The sequence below is a fragment of the Cygnus olor genome, chromosome 7 (genome assembly GCF_009769625.2).
Source record: "Cygnus olor isolate bCygOlo1 chromosome 7, bCygOlo1.pri.v2, whole genome shotgun sequence".
In the NCBI taxonomy this organism is placed as follows: domain Eukaryota; kingdom Metazoa; phylum Chordata; class Aves; order Anseriformes; family Anatidae; genus Cygnus; species Cygnus olor.
Window position 1 is genome coordinate 212,096 of NC_049175.1, and position 24,289 is coordinate 236,384.

General features: G+C 37.6%; 1 protein-coding gene across 10 annotated transcripts in view; it reads right to left on the minus strand.

Annotated features, from left to right (window-relative positions):
- USP54 (ubiquitin specific peptidase 54) overlaps window positions 1-24,289 on the minus strand; it is a 101,629-nt gene that overhangs the window by 24,282 nt on the left and 53,058 nt on the right. For all 10 annotated transcript variants that reach the window (XM_040563396.1, XM_040563399.1, XM_040563400.1 and 7 more), the window contains 8 exons: window positions 14,520-14,654; window positions 12,050-12,163; window positions 11,799-11,881; window positions 9,300-9,405; window positions 6,424-6,570; window positions 4,898-5,047; window positions 3,601-3,769; window positions 411-581 (listed from right to left, as the gene is read on the minus strand). In XM_040563396.1, coding sequence (XP_040419330.1) covers window positions 411-581; window positions 3,601-3,769; window positions 4,898-5,047; window positions 6,424-6,570; window positions 9,300-9,405; window positions 11,799-11,881; window positions 12,050-12,163; window positions 14,520-14,654 — 1,075 coding nt within the window. The remainder of the gene's footprint in view (window positions 1-410; window positions 582-3,600; window positions 3,770-4,897; window positions 5,048-6,423; window positions 6,571-9,299; window positions 9,406-11,798; window positions 11,882-12,049; window positions 12,164-14,519; window positions 14,655-24,289) is intronic.

A 24,289-nucleotide genomic window follows, 5' to 3' on the forward strand; every position in this document is an offset into this window, starting at 1 on the left:
AGTACCCATGTATGGGAGATTCTGGTGATGGAAGTGCCTTTCCCAGACAGCTTCAACTCCTGAAATGAACTAACTGCACACACAACACTTACCAGACTGTACAATGGTACTGCAAAACAGACTCGAGGTTCCAGGATTTTGTATGACAGAAAGAGCAGGTGGATAATGGATAACAGAAATAGTGTCTGTAAATTTTTACCTGGCTAGATGCTAGTCTACAAAGGTCAACAGCAGTTAAAATTATGCAGATCTTTGTCAACACTACAGTTCATTGCAAACCAAAACCATGCTGGATACTAAACACTGCTCATTATTCTGTTACGGGTTGCATAAAAAGATTTTTCACGGGGCTCCACTGCATTCATCATATTTAATGACAATGACTACTCAGATATAACGGTATCTGCTACCTGTATCCCTGCTGCTTTGTGAATCTGCATCATTCTCCACATTGTAGATGACCGTCCCCTGTGAGTCGGAAGAGAAGTGACTGACCACAGACTCATGGTGTGCCTGTTTATAAGGATAGCTGTCCGTAGAGGAATCTGTCCTGGTATCGCTTGAGATGGAAGGTTCTCTCCCTAGTAAAGAAAGTAATGTCAATTTTCAATCTCTTTAGACCTTTATAAGAGTCACGAAAGGCTAAAAAAAAAAAACAGGAATAGAACGGAAGCAGCTACATGTAAGTTAAGTGGAAGAACAGAGTACCAAATATGCAAATTCAAATCCAAGAACACCGCATCTTACGGGAAAGGTCCTATCCTTTGGGAAGATAAAGGGGTGTCATACCTTCTTAAAACCTCTATTTCTTTCTCTCTGGTAACTCCAAATTTATCAGATCTATTTATTATGCAAAATTAAACTATGTCAATTGGCATACCAAAGTACACATTAGTACCACGCTAAAATTAACAAAACTAGTCAAGAACAAAATATTAATAAAGATAACAATAACAACAAAAGTCATAATAACAACATATTTTATCTATTATGAAGCAAAAGCCTATCTAAAACTTCATACTGAGATTATATCTAAAGCAAAGTAACCTGTTTCTTTCAAAGAAGCTGGTGCTGGTCCACTGCATGACTGGGATACTGAAATGGATGAACCACCATGATTCGATTTCAGTACAATACTTCTTAAATTCATTAAAACAAGAGAAAAGGACAACCTCCTCCCAACACTTTCATTATACAGAAGTAAAAATTTGAACAGTAGGGAGACTGTTGGCCATTTTATATGTTTTGTATACACTCCAGAATATACGGAATGTTCATTCCATACTTGTTTGTCAGTGGACAAACTAAAGAAAAGCAGAAAAATAAAGAAGAAAATTATGGTTAATTTCGCACACAGCCTGAGGCTGCTTCATATTTTTGGTGAGACCAAGTCCTGTAAGCTGATGTCCTACTTCAGGCAATGTAAAAGGTTTTACACTCAGAAAATTCTCCCCACCTCCTGACTGGTTAAAAATCTTAAAGTCTAAGGAAATACAGAATAGGGCTGTTATAGGAAATGACAGTTTCAGAAAGAAAGGTGAATATAGGAAAAAGGAATCAGTGCTATGGAACTGAGTAGTAAAGAACAATTTATGAACTGAAGTCTCTATTCAACAGAAAATCAAAAACATTAAGAGGAACCATTTGGACTCCACTCCACATTTCGTACCAGCATTTTTGACAATCTTTCCTCCATAATTTGTGGTATCACATTTTGATGTGAATAGATGCATTTATCTGAACCTATCAACAACACTTCAGGTATGATATTGTGATTAACAGCTTAAGAATAAGCAGTTTCAGTTCATTTCTGAATTGTGGGCTGTGGATATCTGATAACACTGAGTAGTCCTCAAGTATTTACACTCAGTGAGAGACAAAAAGGCCATTCCAAAAAGCTATATTAGGATAGAAAACTCTGGATATCAACAAGACTAAAAACCAATCCATTCATATTTGATCGGAAAATAGATAGAGTATGATTTTTTCTGGCACATCAACCTACAGTATCTCACAAATTCTTTCAAAAGTTTTGTATCAATGTTGAACACTGCAGACAACATAAGTAAGCCTGAGCAACTCAAGTGTTTTTGAAATGAGAGAGCAGGTTACTCATTGTAACCTTCTGAGTTTAATCTGAAAGAAAGCACATTTTTAAATTTCTTTGTATGTATGTATTTTTATGTTCAGCTTCCTGAGGTCATTTCAAAACACAATAATATTAGATACTGAAGAGACACTGAGAAATAGTGTTAGCTATGTATTTCCTGGGGAAAAAAAAAGAGCAGAACCACAAGGCCAGTTTATATATAGCATATATTGACCTGATACTTGTAGAGATGCTCACAACATCTAGCATCAAAGGCCCTCTCCCCACTTCCTGGTTTTCTTCAGAACAGGAAGATAGGTTTCTAAATTTTAAGGCATCTTGTCAAGTGAGAAGTGAAGGTTTTCTTCCTTCTGTTTTTATTTGCATTTATTTTAAGACGAGTTGGAGATTTATTTCATTACTAGTAGATTGTCAACACACAACTAAGGGGATAACAGATGTTCTCTACGGATTAGCTAACTTTATGTTTCCTGGTCAACTATTGTCCACAAAAAACATAATATATTCCTGGAATTAGTTGTATAAATAGGCTAGTATTCTGGAAAAATGCTGCATTTCTGGTTTTAGTCTCGTCTTGCTGTTCTTGGCAACCTATAAACCCAACTCTAATACAGGATATTTTCTCCAAATGTACAAAAATAGAAACAATCTTCATTTGCTAAACCATTATAATAAACCTACACCCAGTTTCTATTCTTCATCCTGTCTAGATTGCAATTGCCCATCTTTCTCAGAATGTATCTAGAGGCCACATCTAATATCCAAAATTATCCCAGATATTCAGTAAACCAATAGCCCATCAGACCACTACCAACATGCTGAACAGACCAAGTTCTAAGCTCTGAAGCACCTTAGCAGGACACACATTTCTGATTCAATGCACTACCTATAAAACAAAGGATTCAGGAAGCAGAGATATGTTGAAGGCCTCTTTGCTAGAAAGTACTGTATATCTGCAGCTGTAATCTTTTTTTGATGCTAAACAGACCACGAAGAATTAACAAGTAATCATCACCTACAGGCATATGCCTTCACCAATCCCCTTCCCTTTAGTCTCCCACAAATCAGTTCACATTTCATAGATTACTTTACCCCTAACTTCACTCCTGAGTTTAATTCTGCAGCTTCCTTTCATTTCTATGAGCTTGTGCAACTCAGCTATTATTCCCTTCCTGTTAAAACTGATGACGAATTTATGAAACCAGCCCTTGAAATCATTATTTATTGTTCCTCTCTACTTCCACGCCACAACAGATCCTTCACTGCTTTTTTCTTTAGTTTCTTTCTCCAACATTTTTTGGAAAAGTTTACTACCCAAACAATCAACAGAGGCTTGGACTGGAAGAGAAGTTCAAAGGTGAAATACTGGAAGTTCTCTAGATCAGCTCTGACAACCAAAGACCCCCCTAACAAAAACACACACAGAGCAACACAAAAAAATCACACAACACTACAGCATAAGGCATAAGCTTGCAGTCCAGATTGCTTACCTGAGTCTTCACTATCATAGCAAGTCCTGCTATATTGCTGTAAATCCACTTGGGGGGGCAAGTCTTGTGTTGACACTGGAGTTCCTCTTGGATCTGCATACAGCAGCAGCAAAGGCTGATAATGACCCTTAATGCATTTTGTCACAACATCTTTCCATTTTGGACCAATCTGATTTGACAACAAGAACAAAATAACACAAGAAAAAGATTGTCATCATCTTCTGTAACAATGTCTACCCCCCCCCCCTTATTTCAGAGTTCAATTTTTTTCCTCTGACTTTCGTTAATTCCTTCCATAACCAGTATTGAACAGGAACCATCAAGAAAGCTCTAACCACTGGTCACACGTTGGAAAACACTTCAAAACTGTCTCTTAAAAATAGGCATTTCCATTCCTCTGAGACTCACCTTATCTAAGAAAAAAAGGCACCGTTTATGACACCAGCTAAGAACACATTTGGAACACAGAGGAACCAACTCAACTAAAATCAAGCATTTTGATAGGCCAGGCAACAATTATTATAGCCATATACATCTCAAAAATCTTCCCCATATACTAATATGGGTTTCACTTAATACGCTAAATATCTGCTCTAACAAATCTACTCCATACACAATTATTCAACTAAAGCACTGCAGTACCTATCCTTGGCAGTTTTGCTGCAGACAAATGTGACTGAACAAATGGAAAGATTAGTTTTCCCTTTGAGATTCTGCTTGGCAAAATTAGCAGAGAGTTTTCCTCTCTTGTGTTTGTGCCTCCATGACTAGAAGGAATAAAAGGAAAGTAGTGGGAAATAAAGCAAAACAAACTAATGGGATATAGGAACAGTGTGCCAAGATTCCAGCACTGGTATCTGTAATGTCAAGGAACTCATCATGCTTGGTGAGAATTAAAAAAAAGGAACAAACAAGTGGAAAATTGGTTGTTGGAAGCAACCATCAGGGAAGTCTGGCATCTAGATACTTCAACAAGCAACTCCAAAAGCAGGCTAAATAGCAACACCACTCATCAGTAAGGAAAAGAGAAGCACGTCAGCTGTGTGCACAAACAAACAATAGGGATTCAAACAACAACGTGAAAGCAAGATTGGCAGCCAACAACTAAGAATAGGACTTCTGAGATTTCTGGTACGCTTTCCTGTGAATGCTTTACTTTGCTCACAAAAAGGTACGGAGCTACGGAACTTGAGTAGGAAAACACAATTTCTCAAAATCTTTGAAAAACAGTATGGATTTGTATATAAGTAGTTAGAAAAAAAATCTCTTAGAAATTTGTTGAGCGTTACTTTCTTACCTCCTTGACATGAGCATCATCAAAGTACATCCATTTGCGGATTTTCGTTTGGAAGAAGAAGGTAGAATAATGCTTTCCATAGTAACAAATCATTCCCACCAAATACAGCTCTGAGTGTTTTGCTCTGTCATCAGTTACTCTGAAGAAGAGCTTCAAGAAGGGAAATAAAAAAAAATGAAAGCAGAAATCAATAAAATACCCAGCATTTTATATACTGCTTTGAGTCTGAAGGCCTCAAAGTACTACAAGAGAGGCAGCAGTTGTTTTAGCTGAGATTAAGAAAACAGGTCAAAGACTAAGGTAATTGACAAATGTTTAAGCAAACCCAGAGACGCAGACCAGGTACAGGCTGTTGTTAACTCACCAAATGCCCAAGAATCAAGTCCGTCTTGGAGACTGTGGCCATGCTTTAAAGATATTTACAACAGTAATATGTAACACCTTCTCAGAATTTGAAGTGTGGTTCTACTCTAAAAATGAATACAAGCAAAACTACTTTGCACTGAAAAAAATTCTCCATATACTCTGTTATGCTTGTTGATTATATGAAATACTATTTAAAAACTGTTACTCATTCCTCATCACTTTGTAGAAGTAATGCAGTTCTGACAGTAAACAACTGGCATTTATTTTAATTTAAGCTAAGAAGATGAAATGAAGACAACAGTAGGTCAGAAAAATTTGGCACACGCAACATTTTCTGAATTTAATTGACCATGTTTTATTTAAAAATGCACTGGATTCATTTTTTAGTGTGTTACTGCTTTACTATGCAGGTACCATGCATTCTTAACCACACTTCCATTAACTTGATCTGATTTTAGTTCACTATGCACTAGATTATTTTTCTTCTTCAGTATTTTAATGTAATACCTCAGTGCTAGAATATGGCACAGCCAAGACTGAGTATATGAATTACTCAGCTCTAAAACAAACTGATATAGAATAAATGCATCCTCTGATATACAAACCTCCGTATCCCATACACAAGTTAATTTAACTTATCAGTCAGTCACACAATGCAGGCCACCATTTCTCAGAGACTGCTCAGTTTTAAGTTGCTCAGTTATAAGTAACGTCTACTTGTTACAACTACAGGTGTAAATGAAAAGAGGATTTAAACAACAACCAGAAACTGTATTTTATCTTCAGAAGTAATAAACTTCTGTTCTTTGAACTGGAAAGTGTACAAATGTATTTTAATAGAAACCAGCACAAACCCCAATCTAAAATTCCCTTGCACTTCTACGTATTCCTTTTAATTCAGACAAACTGTTTTCTGAAGTAATTTTCTCTTATTTTCAAGCACCTTATACAGTCATTTCATATAGCTGAAAACACATGATTACACTAGTACTTTCACAGTTTTTGTGAAGAATTCAGAATCAGACCAGATCTTTGGGTATGCCCTCTATTCACAGGCTGAAAAGGTAGAGGTGGTGACTTATTTTTCTCAACCCAGCACTACAGACTATCATTAGAAAGGTTGCATGCTTTTAGGTACTGTCAAATTACAAAAAACTCACATCTCCCAACTTAAGGCAAGTGCCCAGGCTGTGAATAACATCCTCAGCCAGATCAGAGTGGTCCGAGTCCCAAACCAAGCCAATGGTGATGATCTGTGGAGAGTTCATCAGCACACGACGAATACGTATCTTTTCCCCACAATTACTCTGAGGATTTAAAACAAAACAAACATTGAAAATAAACATTCTCTATTTATTATAATGTTATAATAATTATTTATTATAAATAATATTTTTTTATTCTCATTATTTCTTATAACATTAGTTATAATCTTCAAAGAGAAGCTTGCTTTTAAAGCTAACAAATCTGCTTTTAAAGCTAACATTTTTCAGTGATTCTTCCTATCCATTATCTGTTGGAACTGTCAGCATCTTTAAAGCATCATGAAAAAAGTTCACCTACTGAATTAAGAAATTATCACAGTAATTTTAGCAAAGATCGCATCATCTTTTTATTTTTGAGGACAACTATGAAAAAATCTCTTAGAACTCACTTTCCCCCCATAGCAGGTCATATATGCACCTCTAGAAAAAGATTCCAGAAAAAACATCCAGAAAAAAACGAAGAAAATAAAAGGAAAAAGCTCCAGTTTAGTGACAAGTCAATGATGAAAAAGTAGGCTAGAGGTTTTTTGGTTTGTTTTGTGTGGGTTTTTTTTTTGTTCATTTGTTTTATGGGTAGAAGACTGATGTTTACATGTATATATCAGGCTTTAATATTAAGATGACTATATTCACACACATTTTATTATGACATATTTTATTATGACATATTCACACACACAAAGTACAAGCACTCCTGTGGATTATCTCACCAAAACCAACCAACAACAAAAAAAAACAACAAACCATCTCTTTTACTCTCAAATTGTCATCACCTTTGCTTCAACTAGTTAACATAAGCAATTTTTGTAAGACAGGATTAATATGTAATCCCAATAAGTCATGCAAGTGAAGCTTTATTAGTCCAGACTTAGCTAAGCCTCAGTAAGATTTCCCAAACAAAGAAAGGAGGCAGAAAGGGCCGACAAGCAATTTTACCCAGCTGATTATTTCAGATACAAAGCAGCTCACCTTGACAAAGAAAGTTCTTCCAGTAAATTTTCCTTGTTTTAGTTATTAAATAGCTAGACTTTTGAATCTCTTAAACAATAAAACAATATCTATGTGTTTTGTTTTTTAAATCATAAGTAAACCACGACTTGCCAATAGCCAAAAAATAATTTAACATTTAGATAGAGACTAAAAGTGAATGTTTCAAAGTTACAAGCTACAGAAGGCTAAGGGGGAGGCAGGCAGGCATAAAATGGAAATGCTTATACCACCCCCAGGGAATAGGCACACAAGCTATTCCTGGTAGAGCCTGGTATTGCTTCACTTCAGGCTCATGAGATGTCAAACAGTAGCATTACACAAAGCAGCAATTATGCAGCTGTTTCCTGCCCTACCTATTAATCAATATGTAAAAAAAAGTTTGATGATCACTGTTTTTGCATAACTACCTAATGCTCTAGATCTGAATATACCTAAATTAAAAGGTAGAACAAGATATCAAACTCCTGTTTTAGAAACCAAGCCCTTATGATTTAAAAACAAGAATGTCTTCATGCTTACATGAAACTAATTGTATTTTTCTCAACCCAACTGATATAAGGACTTAGGTCAGCCAAACTTTGTCAGACTTTTACTGCATAGCAGAATGGAACATTTTAAGAACAGTAACCTATGACTATCAATTAGGCATATTCTAAGAGGTTATATGTCAGTTAAATTCCAATCATCACTCATAATGACTATAACCTACGCTTTCTGGTCAGTTTCTCCATACTCTGAACAGTATGTCAGCCAGAATTCCAAAACAGTACACCCTCAAGTTTTCTGTGATGATTCTTGCCTTTCACATAGCTCTTACAAATACGCTGCGTAGCCTACAAGCCTTTGCTGTTGGAATATCCTCTGGCAGTGAGAAGTGGCTGTTCTTTTCTCTTCGCCTCTGACCAACATTTTGGCTATACGATGCAAGAACAACAGTGTGGTCAACAGTATAATTTATTCCAGCTGAATAGCAGTGATGAAGTTGAATGGAATCTTATCCAGGCAAAACAATGGATCTTGTACATGTAATTACAACAACTGGTGCAAGAGTAGTAATATTTGTGTCATAGCATGTATTACTGAGATGACTCTACAAGAAATAAGTACTTCCTTTCCCATGCTCTTATTACAGATGGTACACACTACTTTCACAGAAAAAAATAACACCAGAGTACCTGGATGGATTTTGGGAACACTACTAAAAAGCTAGATAATCTAAACTACTGTCAACATAGAGACATCTCCTATATAAAGATACAGCCTCCAAATTCTTTGTCATTTCTGTTTCTTTAGATAAGATGCCAGAACTTTCTTCATAAAATAAAAGCAGACAATTGCTGCTTCATGTTAGTGTTGGAGTCCTCACCAATTTTCAGTGAGATTGAATGGAAACATATGATAGGTACCTCTAGCAGCCACACAGACTTGAACAGGAGTAGATTGTGTGCACATTCCCTGTGGGCAATGTAAACATTTCCAATTTATTCCTTCTCACCACCTTTTTGTGTGGATTCTAGCTCAATAAAAACATTTATCTTTATTCTCCATCCAGGCACTATATCCTTGCCTATTCTTAGCACTTACCTCTAGTCAAGAAAACACTCAGCATCAGCAGTTTTTTCTTTCCTTCGTTGAGTAACTGAGAGGTACCAAAATCAAGCCCAATCACTACAATGAACTAAATCTTGAAAATGCTCATGAATTAAAAGGTATGTCAGTGTAATCTATTAACTCTCTTCTGTCCGGTCTGTTGTCCTCATAAGAAAATTAAGCATACTAACCGGACAGTTTCTCAGGTCTCCCATAGTGCTGGCATTCTGCAGAAGCTCTCCGAACATATCTGGAGTGGGTTTCTCTCGTCTCTCCAGCATACAAATAGCTTGATTGCTTCAGTATAGAAAAAGGACGGGAAACAAAAGGTTAACAAAAATATAAAAACAAACAAAAAAAGCACATTAAGCAAGAATGTTGCCTTTAAATTATGTAAGAAGTTAAGAACCTTAAAATACACAACGCTTTTTATATTTAATGTAGTACAAAAACCACCGTTATTAACTGTGGATTACGTCACCTGCTATAGTAATACGGAAGAAATAGAACAAGTAAAAAAATAGAAAAGGTTTCTAATTTGGCTTAAAACTTACACCTTAAAAACAAGCTTTACCATTTTGAGAAATACTTAATTTCAAAATGAAGCATTTGTTTCAAAATGCTTCCCTTTGGCTACCATAACAGTGATGTTAGCACAGTAAAGCACATCCCTACTGAGATAACTAGACAGTTATAGCAAAATAGCACAGTATTCAATTGATTTCACTATCCAATTTAAAAGAAAGTTAAATACATAAAAAGACTAACAGTTAAAGGACGTTAAAACTTAACATAGTTTAAGATGTAGATAAGCATAGCATTTTTTCTTGGTATTTTTAAAATAATATCCAACTCGAGTTATTGAGATTTTTATATATATATATATATATATATATATATATATATATATATATAAATAAAACACTGAATAACATTTACATCATTATTTTCATGCAATTCTAATAAATAATATTCTAATACACAGTCTCTGCCTGTAACTTAAAGAACCACAGCACAGTGGAATGGCCAGTAGCAACCACAAGGGAGAATGAAACTGTTGTGGTTTAGCCCGGCTGGCAGTCAAACACCACACAGCTGTTCGCTCACCCTCCCCCCTCCCTCTCCGGGATGGGGGAGAGAAACTGGAAAGTGAAGTCTGTGAGTTGAGATAAAGACAGTTTATTAAGACAGGGAAAAGAATAACAACAATAATAATAATAATAATAGTATCAATAGTAATAATGTGTACGAAATAAGTGATGCACAATGCAATTGCTCACCACCCGTTGACCGATGCCCAGCCTATCCCCGAGCAGCCGGCCCCCCCCTCCACCCCGGCTAGCCACCCCTATATATTGTTCAGCATGACGTCAGATGGTATGGAATACCCCTTTGGCCAGTTTGGGTCAGCTGTCCTGGGTCTGTCCCCTCCCAGTTCCTGCTGCATCCCTAGCCTGCTCGCTAGCAGGACAGAGAGAGGCTAAAAAGTCCTTGGCTTGGTGTAAGCACCGCTCTACAACAATTAAAACATCAGCATGTTATCAGCGCTCTTCTCATTCTAATCCAAAACATAGCACCCTGCCAGCTACTAGGAGGAAAATTAACTCTGTCCTAACTGAAACCAGGACAGATATCTAGCTTTACATTACTCCTAATACACTGCTAGCAGTAGCCTTTAACAGAGATCTGAATGAGAAGAGCAACTAGCAGTTTAAGACAAGCTTTTCAGGCTCGCTCTCTCAAGGTGGCCAACACACACAGTTTTTCATCCCAATCAAAATTTAGAGATGGAAACGAACAACAGAATCCTGCCTCTATCAGGTTTAGGCAGATTTTAACTGAAGAGCAGCTTACTAAAGGAAGAGAAAAATCAACTTATCTCCTCTAGCATTCATTCAACAGAACTCTAACAGAGCTAGGGCAGAAGCTCCTTTAATGAAAGGTCACGAGGGCCAACAACTAGTAAAAAGCAAGTGTTATATCCATCTTCAACATTAATTAGAAAGAGGAGTCGAGAAACTAAATAAGGCTGGTCAATCTTGCTCTACTACCTGGGGAAAAGATGGACCAAATGCCCTCAGAAATCATCTCCAGGCATAAGACAAACAAGGTGAGTCAAACCGGTCAGCATGGATTTACCAATGACAAACCACATGTGATCAAGTTGATTATCTCCTATCATAAAAAGACTGTCTCTGTTGATAAGGGAAAAGTAGTGAAAAAGTTTCACAGAATGGTTAAATTCTGGCACAGGTAGTCTGGAGAGACCATGGAATTTGTCCTTGAACATTTCCAAAACTCAGTTGCACAAAACCCTGAACAGCCTGATTTGGCTTTGAGATTATCCCTGGTTTGAATGGGAAGATAGACTAAGCATCTGAAGGTCCTCTCCAGCTTTTTTCCCCCACTTATCATAACCCACCTGTTCACATACTTAGGTCTTTTAAAACATACATGAGTCCTTGGCACTAGAGTTGTCAGATTCAGAATCATAAACAAGAAGACACTGATCCATGCCTAAGTTGATATCTTCTGCTCCACTAAGCCCTCATGCTCTTTATCATGGTTATAAAATATCCCCCAACTTCGAACAAACCACATTCCTGACATTTAGTGTTGAAGGTAAAGATCAAATCACAATGCCAGTATAAATAAGAAGCTATTTTCCATGTAAAAAAATCTCAACTCACCAAAGTGAGGTTGTGGAGATATAATGTACCATCTGGATGAAAGGTAATGGGTCGGAGGTGGCACCACAGCTGGTACAAACACACTAAAGAGAATGAAAATGTAGTATATTGACAAGATTAAACATGCATTTTCACAGAAATGCTCCCACTTGTATTTATTTTTTTTTAAACCATGGCAATCCATATCTTTGGATTGAAAAATGTGAAACTGAGAATTTATGATTTGTATACAACACGCATCATCACCTCACCTGTTCAAACAAGGTCATTGCAAACTTCTGATGGGAAACACAATGTGGTGCAGTGCAAATATCTTCCTTTGTCTCATCCGCAATGTGGAAGTGAATTCGCATTAGCAGGTTTTCCTAGTCCAAGAGGGAAGTGAAAAAGCATTAAATCATTTCAAATGTAGACAAAAGTAGAATATAAATCACAAAGGACATTATTCATTGCATCTGACATGCTTAAGTACCATTTACAGAGACAGAAGACTACTGCAAATTTTTGAAACCTGCTTAGAAAACAAGGGAGTTGGCATTTCTTTGCTATAAGAGAAAACGGCTACCACATCTGATTTTAAATGCTCTATCAGTTAACCATTTATTTTATTTACAGGTACCTCTGAGGATTCTGTCATTGATTATTCTGTCCAATTCTCAAAATCAATTGATTTGACCAAATATAACAGGTACAGCAGCTCTGCAGTTTTAAAATCAGTTGGTTACAACTAACTTCCCATCAACACCAAATAACTCTAGCCAATTTCCATATTCCACAAGGGGTTTGAAATACGGTAAATCCACATTCTGTAAAAGTGGAGGGCAACTAATAAATGAAGAGAGAGACTAATTTCTACACGAAACAAAAGCTTTGAACATTTTCTAGATAATTCCATCTGTTTTAAAGCTCCCAAGAGTTCTTGTCTTAAGACCTCCGCTCCTCCTGTTGTTGCCAACATTTATCTGCTGGTGACAGCAGGCTGCTGCCACCTCCTCCAGCAGCAGTTTCCACCACTGGCATAAGTTGCCTGGATGGTTGATTGGCCTTCAATAACCACGTCAAAATTAATTGGTAGGCAAAATAGCTCTGACCCAGTACTGTTTCCTTTGAACTTCAATACATAAGCTCTTCCTCTGCCATTTAAATTAAATCTCTGCCTTTAGGGCTGAAAACGTTAACCAAGTGAAAATCTATGGAATTCTCTGCCTTGAAGTTTAACCTCAAAATGGAACTCTTACCACTCTTAAGTGTCTTTGTACCAGTATGGTTAACCTAACATGCTTGTGGGGACTCTTCCTATAGAAATAGATGGACTATTTAGATTTCTCAAGAAAGGAACTGAATCTGAAGTTCCCATGTTCTACTATGTACAGACCTCTGTTAATGTGCTGGGCTACACACAAAGATTTGACATCGCTGTGTTGACAGGGGCTCCTGTATAGGCTCACCTCCCTTATTTCGCTTCGAGGCTGCATTGGTATGATCTATTTCCATTTTAAATAGGCCTATTAAACTATACTGTTTTTCTAAATAAACATTCTCTGTCATGGTATTCTACAAACACAGGATAGCTTGGGTTATCATAAGCCCATTTAGAGGGCGAGGAGAAGACCTACAACAGCTATATGAATTTATCATTTCTATAATTTCCTCCAGTGCTACTGTCAAATTGGGTAGGTACAGGAAATGAAAGATGTAATATATAGAAAGGTGAACCACTCTGAATGGTGCTTTGCCTGAGAGGAGTTAAATGTTGCAGTAGTAAATCTAGCATGCTTGTACATGGATTAAGAATTGATTTGGTTAAGAATCAATTTGATTAAGAATCTTTGTTAACAAACTGGGAGGATACAAACACACTTGGGGCACCCCACAAACACCATTTCAGAGAAGGAGGGCAGTCAATAGGTCAGCATGACAAAAATACCTCCTACTTAAGTTACAGAAATTTAGGAGACTAAAGGAAGAAAGAGGAAGCGTGGGTAAGAATAAAATCTGAACACAAGAGTTGAGAAGAAAGTTTCAGTATTAAAAAAATGCAGGAGGGTAAACTGAAAGACATAAGATTGGCATAAAAGTCCTAAGTACAACAGTGAGATAACCAGCTTAAAAAAATATTGTCAGAAGGTTTACAAACCAAGCAACAGACAAGCAATTGTGTTACATTGTCTGTTTTTTTTTTTTTGTTTGTTTGTTTTTAACACTTTCCATTAGTTAGAGTTTGTGAAAACATGATTTCAGGATAACCAGTAAACAAAATATCCTTTCATCCTTTTGAGGTGATCCTTAAAACTAACATCCTGGATCACTCCCTTAAGCGTTTACACATGAGAAAACTGGATTGTTTTCTTTGAGCAAGAACACTATTTGTGAGGTTTTCGCATCATTCCCCATATGAGAGTTTTGCAAAGCACTGAAGAGACTGAAAACAACAACAAAAAACCACACACCATTCTTATCAAAAATATATGCTTGAGACAGCAAGCAGTACATACGCAAAAGTTTAAATATAAAGATTATAACACTCTTATTTCTATTACAAAATCATTAGCGATAATTCTTAAAACATAGTTTGTTTCCCCACTGAAACACTTCAAGCTTGGTGATCTGTCTTTTCCACGCCGCATACACTAGGTCTGTTGGAATTGGGATGGGGAGTGGACTGACTGCGTAGTGCGGGTTAGCATCAACGCCTTCAGACCATCTTTCAACCGTACTCACAAAACATTCAGCAGCATCATCCATGATGCCCAGCTGGAACCGTTGCTCATCCTGAAACGTCTTCGCAAGAGCAGTGCGCAGGGCATCAGAAGGCAGTACCTTCTCACTGCTACATTGAAACTGGTTGAAGATACCCTAATAAGAAAACCAAGAAATAGTTGTCACTGTATTTTTCAAACACATGACCAATAAGTTATTTGAAAAGAAACAAGAAATCTTTAACTCACTTTGATTAAGCAACACATGTTTGTATTGTACAGGGACTACAAGAGACAATACTAGGAGTTTCTCCTTGGAAACCATATCTATCTTTGTGGTGTTTCCCTTCCTTTCATTTCGAAGGGCACATATGCAAAGAACTATGGGTTGGGAGCCTAGGGGCAAATTTTCCTCTATGTTCATCACCCTTGGACCTTCTCCCAAAGCAAATACAACAGACATCAAAACATCCACACTTTTTATTCTTATTTCTTCCTCTTGATTCTTTCATTCCACACCAATGGCTTTCTTATACATAACTTCTATTTTCCTCTCAGTCAACTTTTTCCAAACTTCTCAGCCCACCCACAATATGTTGCTTGTAATCCTGCAGGAATTTACTTTCCAGTAAATTCTTACCCAAGTGAGTAAGAATCAGATGATGCCTGGGTCAGCACACAGGAGGAGAAAAGGCACGACCTGAATAGCAGCTCCAGTGTGTGGCCAGCTGTTCTCTTGCTGCCATACACCTGCATTTTCATACCTGTAACTCGCAGCTCATCTGGGTAATCACTTGCAAGGACAAGTGGTTTAATAGAGATGGATTAGCAGCTGAAATGCAGGTCATACACAAAGTCCAGCACATATTCCCAACTGACTAAAATCCCACTTTTATTGTGTGCACATGTAATCTCCAAGAGATCTTCTGAACAGTTATTTCATTTTTGTTTCACCCTCCTAAAAGAACAGAAAGATTCTGTATGCAAGATCCTCAGTTTAAGTAAAAAAATTCTAGCCCTTATTTTCAGACAATTCTTACCCTTACAACACACTATTCCTTCTACCTCATTTCATATGACAAGCAAATATTTTCAGAGTCAGTATCAAAATTCTGCATCTATTTCCCTATAAAATTTCCCTCAGTACTTCCCTGAAGACTGCAGAAAAAGACTGCTCTTACTCCAGTAAAAAGAAAAATAATCTTCAATTATACACTACTTGGCTTTTCTGCCTTCTAAACAAATCAAACAAAAATGAGAAAGTTAGCCTCAAACCAGTTGGAGGATTTATTTTTCTCTCAAATCGATCACAAGAATCTGTAGCGATGTTCATTCCTGTGGGATTTCCCTAAATTACTGAAAGCTTCTCCCCAACATACTGAGAACTAACATTCATTGGAAATAAACAACCTCAACCTTTTTCTCCTTTAACTAACTATTTGTATTTGTTTCTTATCAGAAAGTGAATAGTAAACTGTGAGAAGGTTTGCCAAGCTCTGCCACCTCATCTGCTTTGAAGAAGCTGAAAAAGTGCAGAACACGTCAGTCATTGCACAGCCCAAACAAACCAACCTCGGTGTCTGCTCCATCTCTGGCTGTAGAAATCACAGAATTTATAGCACTGACAAAGATAAAACCCACATCTCTCTTTACTGCTTCTTATTTTTTTTAATTTTATTTTGGCAGTGCTTATGGTGCTTATTCATAGGTGAGGGACCATTGTGCTGAAGACTGTTGCTCTTCTAATACTGCATTTATTAGTGGAAAATGAAATGGAAAATGGTAATGAAGAGAAGGCTATGAGGCAATGAAGTCTCACACTTCATGAGTTACAGACAATTCCTTTCCTCAGCTACCTTTCATATATACATACATATACAAAAATGGGAAGAATGACAAAGTCTCTGTCTGTAACAATCCTGACTCCAATTTCTGTCACACTGATAAGAGCAAGTTTCACCTTTCCTTAAGGAATTTTCTCATTTCAGTGGACCTCAAAAACAGTGAAAAATAGTTCCATCCTACTGGAACACTTTTCATTAAGCAATTTAAAAGCACTTGAAAATATTCATGACTCTGCTTTAGAAACACATTCATTCTGGTTATCATCAGTCTCACTTCATAGAACTGGAAACTGATGCACTTGTCTAGCGGCTGGCACGCAACCTAACTGCTGGGAGCTGATGGACAGTAACCATTTGCTCCAATGAGAGCTCTGAAATAGCTCTGAACACTTGGCAGGGGGAGAATCAGCCCAGGCTTCTAACAAGGGAAAAGCAGAAATCAACAAGCAAGCAGACTAAAATCATCTTTGAGAAAATAATGCATACTCTACTTTTACCTGCAACGTACCCTGTAGTTAACACAGAGATTCAGTAAAGAGAATGTGATCCTGATGCTTATAAGCAACTGTTTTAGAGTTATTCCACAAGATCCTGCAGTTTTACTTTGTGTTTTTTTTTCACTGCAAAATTGCAGCCTTCACGATTAAAAATAAAGATTATAAAAACAAAGACTTTCACTAAATACAATAGTAGAAAATTGTGAAATCTGTTACCACCACCAGAGAACAGAAATAATTCAGTAACAAAGAATGCTGTAAAGAATTTTAATATGTAAAACCAAGCAGCAGAAGTTCACAATACGATATAGAAGAACGTCTTTCATGATTTGTAATGACATAGAACACAATGGTATAGTCTTCTTTAAATTTTGAGGACTAAAATATTTTTTAAAACAGTGAGTAATTGAGCATTTTATTCTAATAAAGATCAAATCTTACTTTACCACTGCACAGCAGTTTAAAACACTTTGAAACACAGCACAGCAGCTTGTAGGAAGCCCTAAATGCACCTGCAATGGAGTCAAACTCACTTTGAGCACAAGGTTTGGTGGGTTTGTGTTTTTTTTTCTTGTTTGTTTTCTGCTTGGAGAGGTACAGAGGGAGACAGGGGAGTTGTTTCCCTTTCTTTTCATTTCTCAAGATAGGCTCTTCGCTCCCCTTTTCTTCAGAACAGGTCAGTCTTGTCTCTCAGCCTTAGATGGACAGGTGTGGCATTTCCTGATGTTTCATCATTTTAAGTTAATTAAGTTGGATCTCTCTCCTTAACTTCAGATCTTGCCCTCGAGTTACACTGTTAACCACTTATATTTGCTCCATATACAGTCTGGGTGCAGACCAGGAAAGCACTGCTGGTTCTCCTACAGGAGTTTGGATGACACCTCTTCTTTAAGTGCTTCTGGAACTTAATGATAGCTTCATATATATAACATTCAAACTTAATTCTCTTTCAAAAACTTCTTTGCCTGATAGCGAAAACCCCACTAGCATATTCACTGCACTGAAGTTCTCTTGCAATGGCTACATTCCAATACAGCTGAGAGTATCCTTTGCAGCCACAATATGAAGAAACACCACTAAAAGCCTTAGCTTATTCATAAGTTTTTCCTATTTTTACTAGTTTTCATTAAAACAAATCAAGTCATCAGAACTGAAAGAGAAAGATATACTGGCTTAAATAGAACATGAACAATTCGTAATATTGAATTAACAGCAGTTCGTTGATTTTTATACTGATGATCTGTTCTTGGCATGAGACAAGCCAATACAGAAGAGCATGAGAAAGGGATTTGTCAGCCAAGAAGTTTGCATTCTAGTAACATTGCGTTCCTGACATCTCTATAAAGAAAAGAAAAAAAAAAGATGCCTGTGTCTCTCCATATTTCCTTCCCTACAGATCTGCAAAGGTCTGGAAAGGACAGCGCAGACAGCAGAATTGGGAAGCACAACTGTTCCTTACAGAAATAAATTGCTGAAGCCCATCTAGTTGCATCTGGTCCATGCCCAAGTACTAAGTCAAGATCAACTATATTCTTCACATAGCTGATCTTAGGCCAGCTTGCTGTCAGATGCATCCAAATCTGGAAATTCCTTAACCATTCCAGGCAATCTATTCTAGGGCCTCACTTGATTTATTGCCATTCAAAAGGCTTTTTTTCTGGTTTCTAACTGGAAGCTTCTTGTCCTTTTTACTACAGCTTCGGGCTGCTGGAACCTGTCTGAACAAGGGCTTGCAAAGTCAGTGTTCTCCCAGAATCACCTCCTCCACTTTGGGAAGTATGGGGAGGATCAATGCCAACTTTCTAAAGCTTCAAAGGAGAACAACTTATGGCTTGAGATAAGGAACACAATATTATGGAAAGGCTGAAATTAAAACTTGCCTTTCTGTTTATGACTGCTTGAAATTCACATGCGAGATCATAAAACGAGTTGTGCTTCATTTGGTTAGAAAACAAGACAGTAATTAGTCTTCAAGATAATCCATGGGATTGAAGTTTCAGACTTATTTTTAAAGTTGTGAAGCTGAAATACCTGTGAATCCTGCCACCTCCCCCCATTCTAAGAGATCTGCACCAAATCATCTCTAACAGTGCTTGCAATCCACTGTATCCCTATGAAAAAAAGTATTCAGTTTGGGGGTACACTGACATCTGCACTATGTATCTGACCAGACTAATGGAACAAAACCTCCACTTGATGCACATGTACAAGTGACTTTTTAATCCAGCACGCAGAAGCAGCCTGGTGTAAAAATAAATTGATGACTGAAGACAAGAGGCAACAGCTACTGAATCAGATCAGTGTCCATGCACTGTAAATTTGAGTCCTGTCCTTGGCAGCCTTCTGAGAATCAATTATTCTCTTCCAGCATTGAGCAGAAGTTACTTCTGGATGTGGACAGCATTCCAGATCTAGCAGCATGCATTTGTTTCAAAGAAAAAAACACATTCTCTCCAAATGCTTTAGTATTGCCTATGGTAAGTTTCTATGTTTTAGCAAAAGTTACAAATATTAACAAATATTAACATGGCCAATCCTTATCTCATTGCTCAACATATCAATATTATTCTTGCTCTAACTCAATTGAAAGTTCTTTGTTTTAAATTTTTTTTTGTCTACAATACCTAACCTCACATGTAGAGCATCACTCTCCTCCTGCTCAGTACAGCAACCTGTTTCAATAGAAATTCTGGCTGCTAAACCCACTCTTCTCCCATCCAACCACATCAACTTCCACCTACCTTATTTTCACTAGCTCAGACTTCTTCCTCATTGTTTCCTTATATTTGCCTTCAAGAGCGCAAATAATTCTGAGCCTATTTGTCTCTGGATCACTTTCTAAACCTCCAAGTCTATCATCAACCTAGACCTCCTTTTATTCCTTTCTTTTACAGTTTATTCTACATTTTTACTCACACCATGTCTATTCTACATTTTTACTCACACCATGTCTATTCTACATTTTTACTCACACCATGCCCTAAATATTAACATACCACCCCCCAGTATGGACTGCAAAGTCATGCATCCCCTGGTTACTAATAAGATCAAATAAAAAATATACTTTCATCAAGTTTTGTTTAAGAGGATGCCAGGAAAAGCCACCCAAGTCACAGAGTATTCACAATAACTAGGTGACAATTGATGAAGATTTAAAAAAACTGCTTAAGATAAAAATAAGCAATCATTACTGGAAGTATTTCCTATATTTCTGATAGTGTTGTAGCCCAAGATATACTAAAAAAGCACAAAAGAAGAGCACAAGATTTTTGCAGCCAACTTATTATTGTCTCAACCATGTCATGAACTTTTCAAAACAAATCCTTCAAAATAGGTGCCTAATCAGACCCATGAATTACTGCAATTCCAATTCTTTAAGCATTCTAATATCCTATTATTCTCAGTTTTCACCTCTGAAAACAATCGTTTCTAAGCAGAAAATTCATATTCTTCCTGTTTTTGTTGCATGACAGAATTACAAAAAGAACAGCCCTGTTGGAATTTATCAATCAATAGAGCATTCTTTCTTGCAAACTACAAAAAACACTCTGTCCTATATCCTGGCACTATAGAGCTCCCAGCACAATCCCTGGAAGGAGAACAAACTCTGTAGCATGCTCAGCACAGTGGACGGATTTCCCCCTTCCTGCCCCCTTCCAGCTGTAATGAACAAACACCGCAGCAAAGTAATGTTCTAGAAAAAGGAAAACAAAACAGAACACAGTAGATTTCAACATTAATAATAAATTAAAAAGCTGTTCTAGTGTTACAGCAGGCAAACCACACAGCGGTAAGGACAGCTAGTGTACTAAACAAACAACCTTGAATAATACCACGACATCTCAAGGAACAGTGTGTGGGATTCCAGTACAGTCTCTGCAGCTCTTCCTTGTATTTTACAGCTGTAGATGCAATGTTCCTTCAAAATGGCCAACAAACGAATGTCTGGAATGATTTCAAGGCTCACTTTGTAGCCACAAACAGCCAGGTAGCTTAGCAAGTTTTAAAATTACTTCAAGAATTTATGCAGTAGATGTCTTCAATGTGGCACAAAACTAAAATGGGATTTGATATCCAATAACAAATATCACTGTCCTGTGATCCCTCATTTTATAAAGTAAATTAAAATCACAAATAATATTTATGGGGCTAGCTGAGCATTTACAGTAAATACTGTGCATGACATCAAAATCCCTAGAAATAGCTGCAGCAAGCCAAGCAAGCACAAAAAAATAACTTCTTTAGTGTTATTCAAAGGCTAAATTTAGCCTGGTGAAGACTGTCTTCCTCTGAAGTCAACGGGAAGAGTGTCTCCTTCAGAGCAATCATTCCAATCGCGGAAGGAGCACGAACCCCCTCTGACCAACACAGAAGGTATCCTGTGAAGGCAAACAGAGAGGAGGAGTGGCAAGTAGACTATTTTCCCCAGGTCCTGACCCCTTCACAAGCTAGGCTGGAATCAGAACATGCCAGCATGCTTTGGAGAAAAGCAAATGCATCCTACTCCATCCTTGCTCGCTCTGGCCAGCATCTCCGGCAGTTCCACCTGACAGCATGCAAGGCTAGTTACCTCTCCCCAGACCCTAATGGGACATTCGCGCATGGTATAGAGATCCAAATTCTTGGCTTCCCACTGGATCCAGCCATATCTTCTCCCTCATCTTAGCAAAGCCTAAGGCAAGATTCAAGAGAAACAGGGCGTCAAAGAGCTGGAGGCTAAGCTGACATTACCCTGGCAGGACAACAGTTAGAGGCTTCCAGAGCAGACAAGAACAGCGGGGCATGGGAAGAGATGAGCAAGGATGGGAAGGGCTGATCCTGCTGCAGCAGGACACAAAACACTCCTGGTGATGCCTGCAGTAATAGGCGCGTATTACACACATCATCCCATTTGTCACATACAAGTTTACACATACTGCGTGTGCCAGGCAGTGTTGACATTTTCAGGAGAAAACGAGAACAGTGAGAACCACTTATCCAGAGGGCAGCAGAGGACAAGTAAGTACTTTTCAACAGCCTTTTGGGATTTTTTGTTTTTCATGTACTGCTTTGCTTAAGGAGTTTACGAAGATGAATGCAATCATCTGGGGCTATCCCTGGCACATCCCTTTGTTACTTAGTATCCCCACGTTTTCAGTTGCATGCTTGTGAGACAAGCAACATTTCTGGTATTAGTGGAGGTTTCATTGTTCTGTAGTTGTTTTCTTTGCTTGCTGGAGGGAGGGCTACATCCCCAATTTCAAATCGAGTTAAGTGACACTCTTTATTACACACCTTTATAATATTTCGATTGGTAACACTGATTATCAGGGAAAATTATCAAATACTTATGTACAAGTATCAACATTTTACACAATTTAATTACAGTGGAAACTTGACATCACTCAGAGAGAAACAAAACTGTGAGATGCTAATAAACATACAGGAACCAGGAGTAAGACAGTTCTGTGACTTCTTACAAGCAGATTTCTGCACATTTTTTTCCCTTGTATAGTTTTACAGTAAGTATCTGTAAATATTCTGAGGGTTATAGAATAGACTTGGGTAGAACACTGGTATTTCCCATAAAGAACAGAAAGCAGGTAGAAAACATTATAATTTTGGTTTGGATTAAAGCCTGTTGGCATTCATTTTTTTTCTTTGTCAAGTACTCATTACTGCCCACATTCAGAAGTACTTGTCCAGATGATTGTTGATGCATTTCTTCAAAATTTTTCATTGTACACTGAGTTTTGTGAGCTATTACAGTTCCACACGCAGCCAGATTTAAGTTGTTTAAAATGTGCAAAACACCTTCAGGATTTAGCACAATGCAAGGGCTTTGCTGAAAACTTAGCGTTGTAACACCTTGTGGCTGAAGATGGCATTGGTAGGAACTTCAGAAAGGAAACAAACCAAAGTCCTCAAAGATGCTTGTGAGCAAGAAGAGAGAGCAGCATTTTTTTCAAAGGCTGCATAATTTAAAAGTAGGCATATGGCTGCTGGCATGCGATTTGTGAATTCTACCACTCTACCTGTCACTTAGAAGTTTATAATGACGTACTTTTGCTGTCTTGCTGAAATGTGCAGTAAGAATTTCATCAACAAAACTCAACACTCTCTGACCCAATGTGTGCTTTTAATAGATATTCCAGAGATTCTGCCACCTTCCAGTCTTACGGAAGTGCTTTGCCCTTTTGTACTGGTACTGCTAATCCAGAAGCATCTTGTTTCACAGTTCACCTTTCTGTACCAGCTAGATAAATAAATGTTCATACTCTCCTCTTTCACATGGCTTTTTTTTCCCCTCCTTTTTCAGTGCTCTCACGTCGATTAAGACTTCAGCTACTATCTCTACTAGCCCAAGCAACTCCACCTCAGAGTTCACTTGACTTTCAGTCAAATGGCAGAACCTGTCGGACTTTTGCTATCTCCTTACCATATCCTGCTGTTAGGTTAAACACCAGAATAGCAAAAACTTACATAGACGATCATTTCCCAAATCCTCTTCTTTCTGCCCTCAGCTACCAAAGAATGCCAGCAATCACCTGGCAATACTTGAGGAAATGATCCAAAAACGAGCTTCAAATCATTTATCCCACTGCACTTCATGAACTCAAACCAGATCACGTCTGTCTTGGCCATTTCACTACAAGGAAGAGTATATACTCAATACCTATCTTTTGTCTGCATAGCTGTATTTCTCACTTTGGATGTGCTATCCTGCTCCTTACTTACCACAACATCCTCTTCTGAAGATACCACTGTAAATATCATCCTGTCTCTTCATTTCAATAGATGCGTTGATATAGATTCCCCTCCAAAAGGAAATTACTTATCTCTTTCATGCCTTAAGAGTCTCCTCTTTGCTGTTCTTTTGCAATGGAAAATCCCTTCAGAACAATCAAAAACCTTCCTGGCTAACTCATTTCAAGTCTGTCTCTCACCTTCACAGTCACTTATAAGGAACAAGACAGCTGTTATAGTACATCACCTGTGAACTTCAAATGATCTTAATTTAAACCTTGCACTCTCTATTTTGCCATATGGTAAGACATGCTGTCTCTTTTTCATTTCTGCACACAGAATTCATAGCACAATAAATTCTCCCACAATGAATTTAAATATTTACTTAAATTTTACCACCCGTTTGTGATCAAAGAAAATGTTTCAGTACCAATTTCAGAGAGAGAAATCACTGCTCAGGAACATCAAAGGTAGTTTTTTCATCCTGTTTTGATTATGTCTGTTTCTCTCACCAGGTAAGAGGCAGCACTGGGTTTACAGAATTTAAGGAAGAGAACACAAACCAAACCAAAACAACAGAAGCACTAAAAATTAATGGGTAGAAACGAAGGGAGATGTAGGAAGTACACAACAGTACTTTGAATCAGAACTATTATCTATATCTGACTGTCCAGGCAGCGTATGTGACAGCTACTGTATCAGCATCTAAAACCAGAATTGAAGTT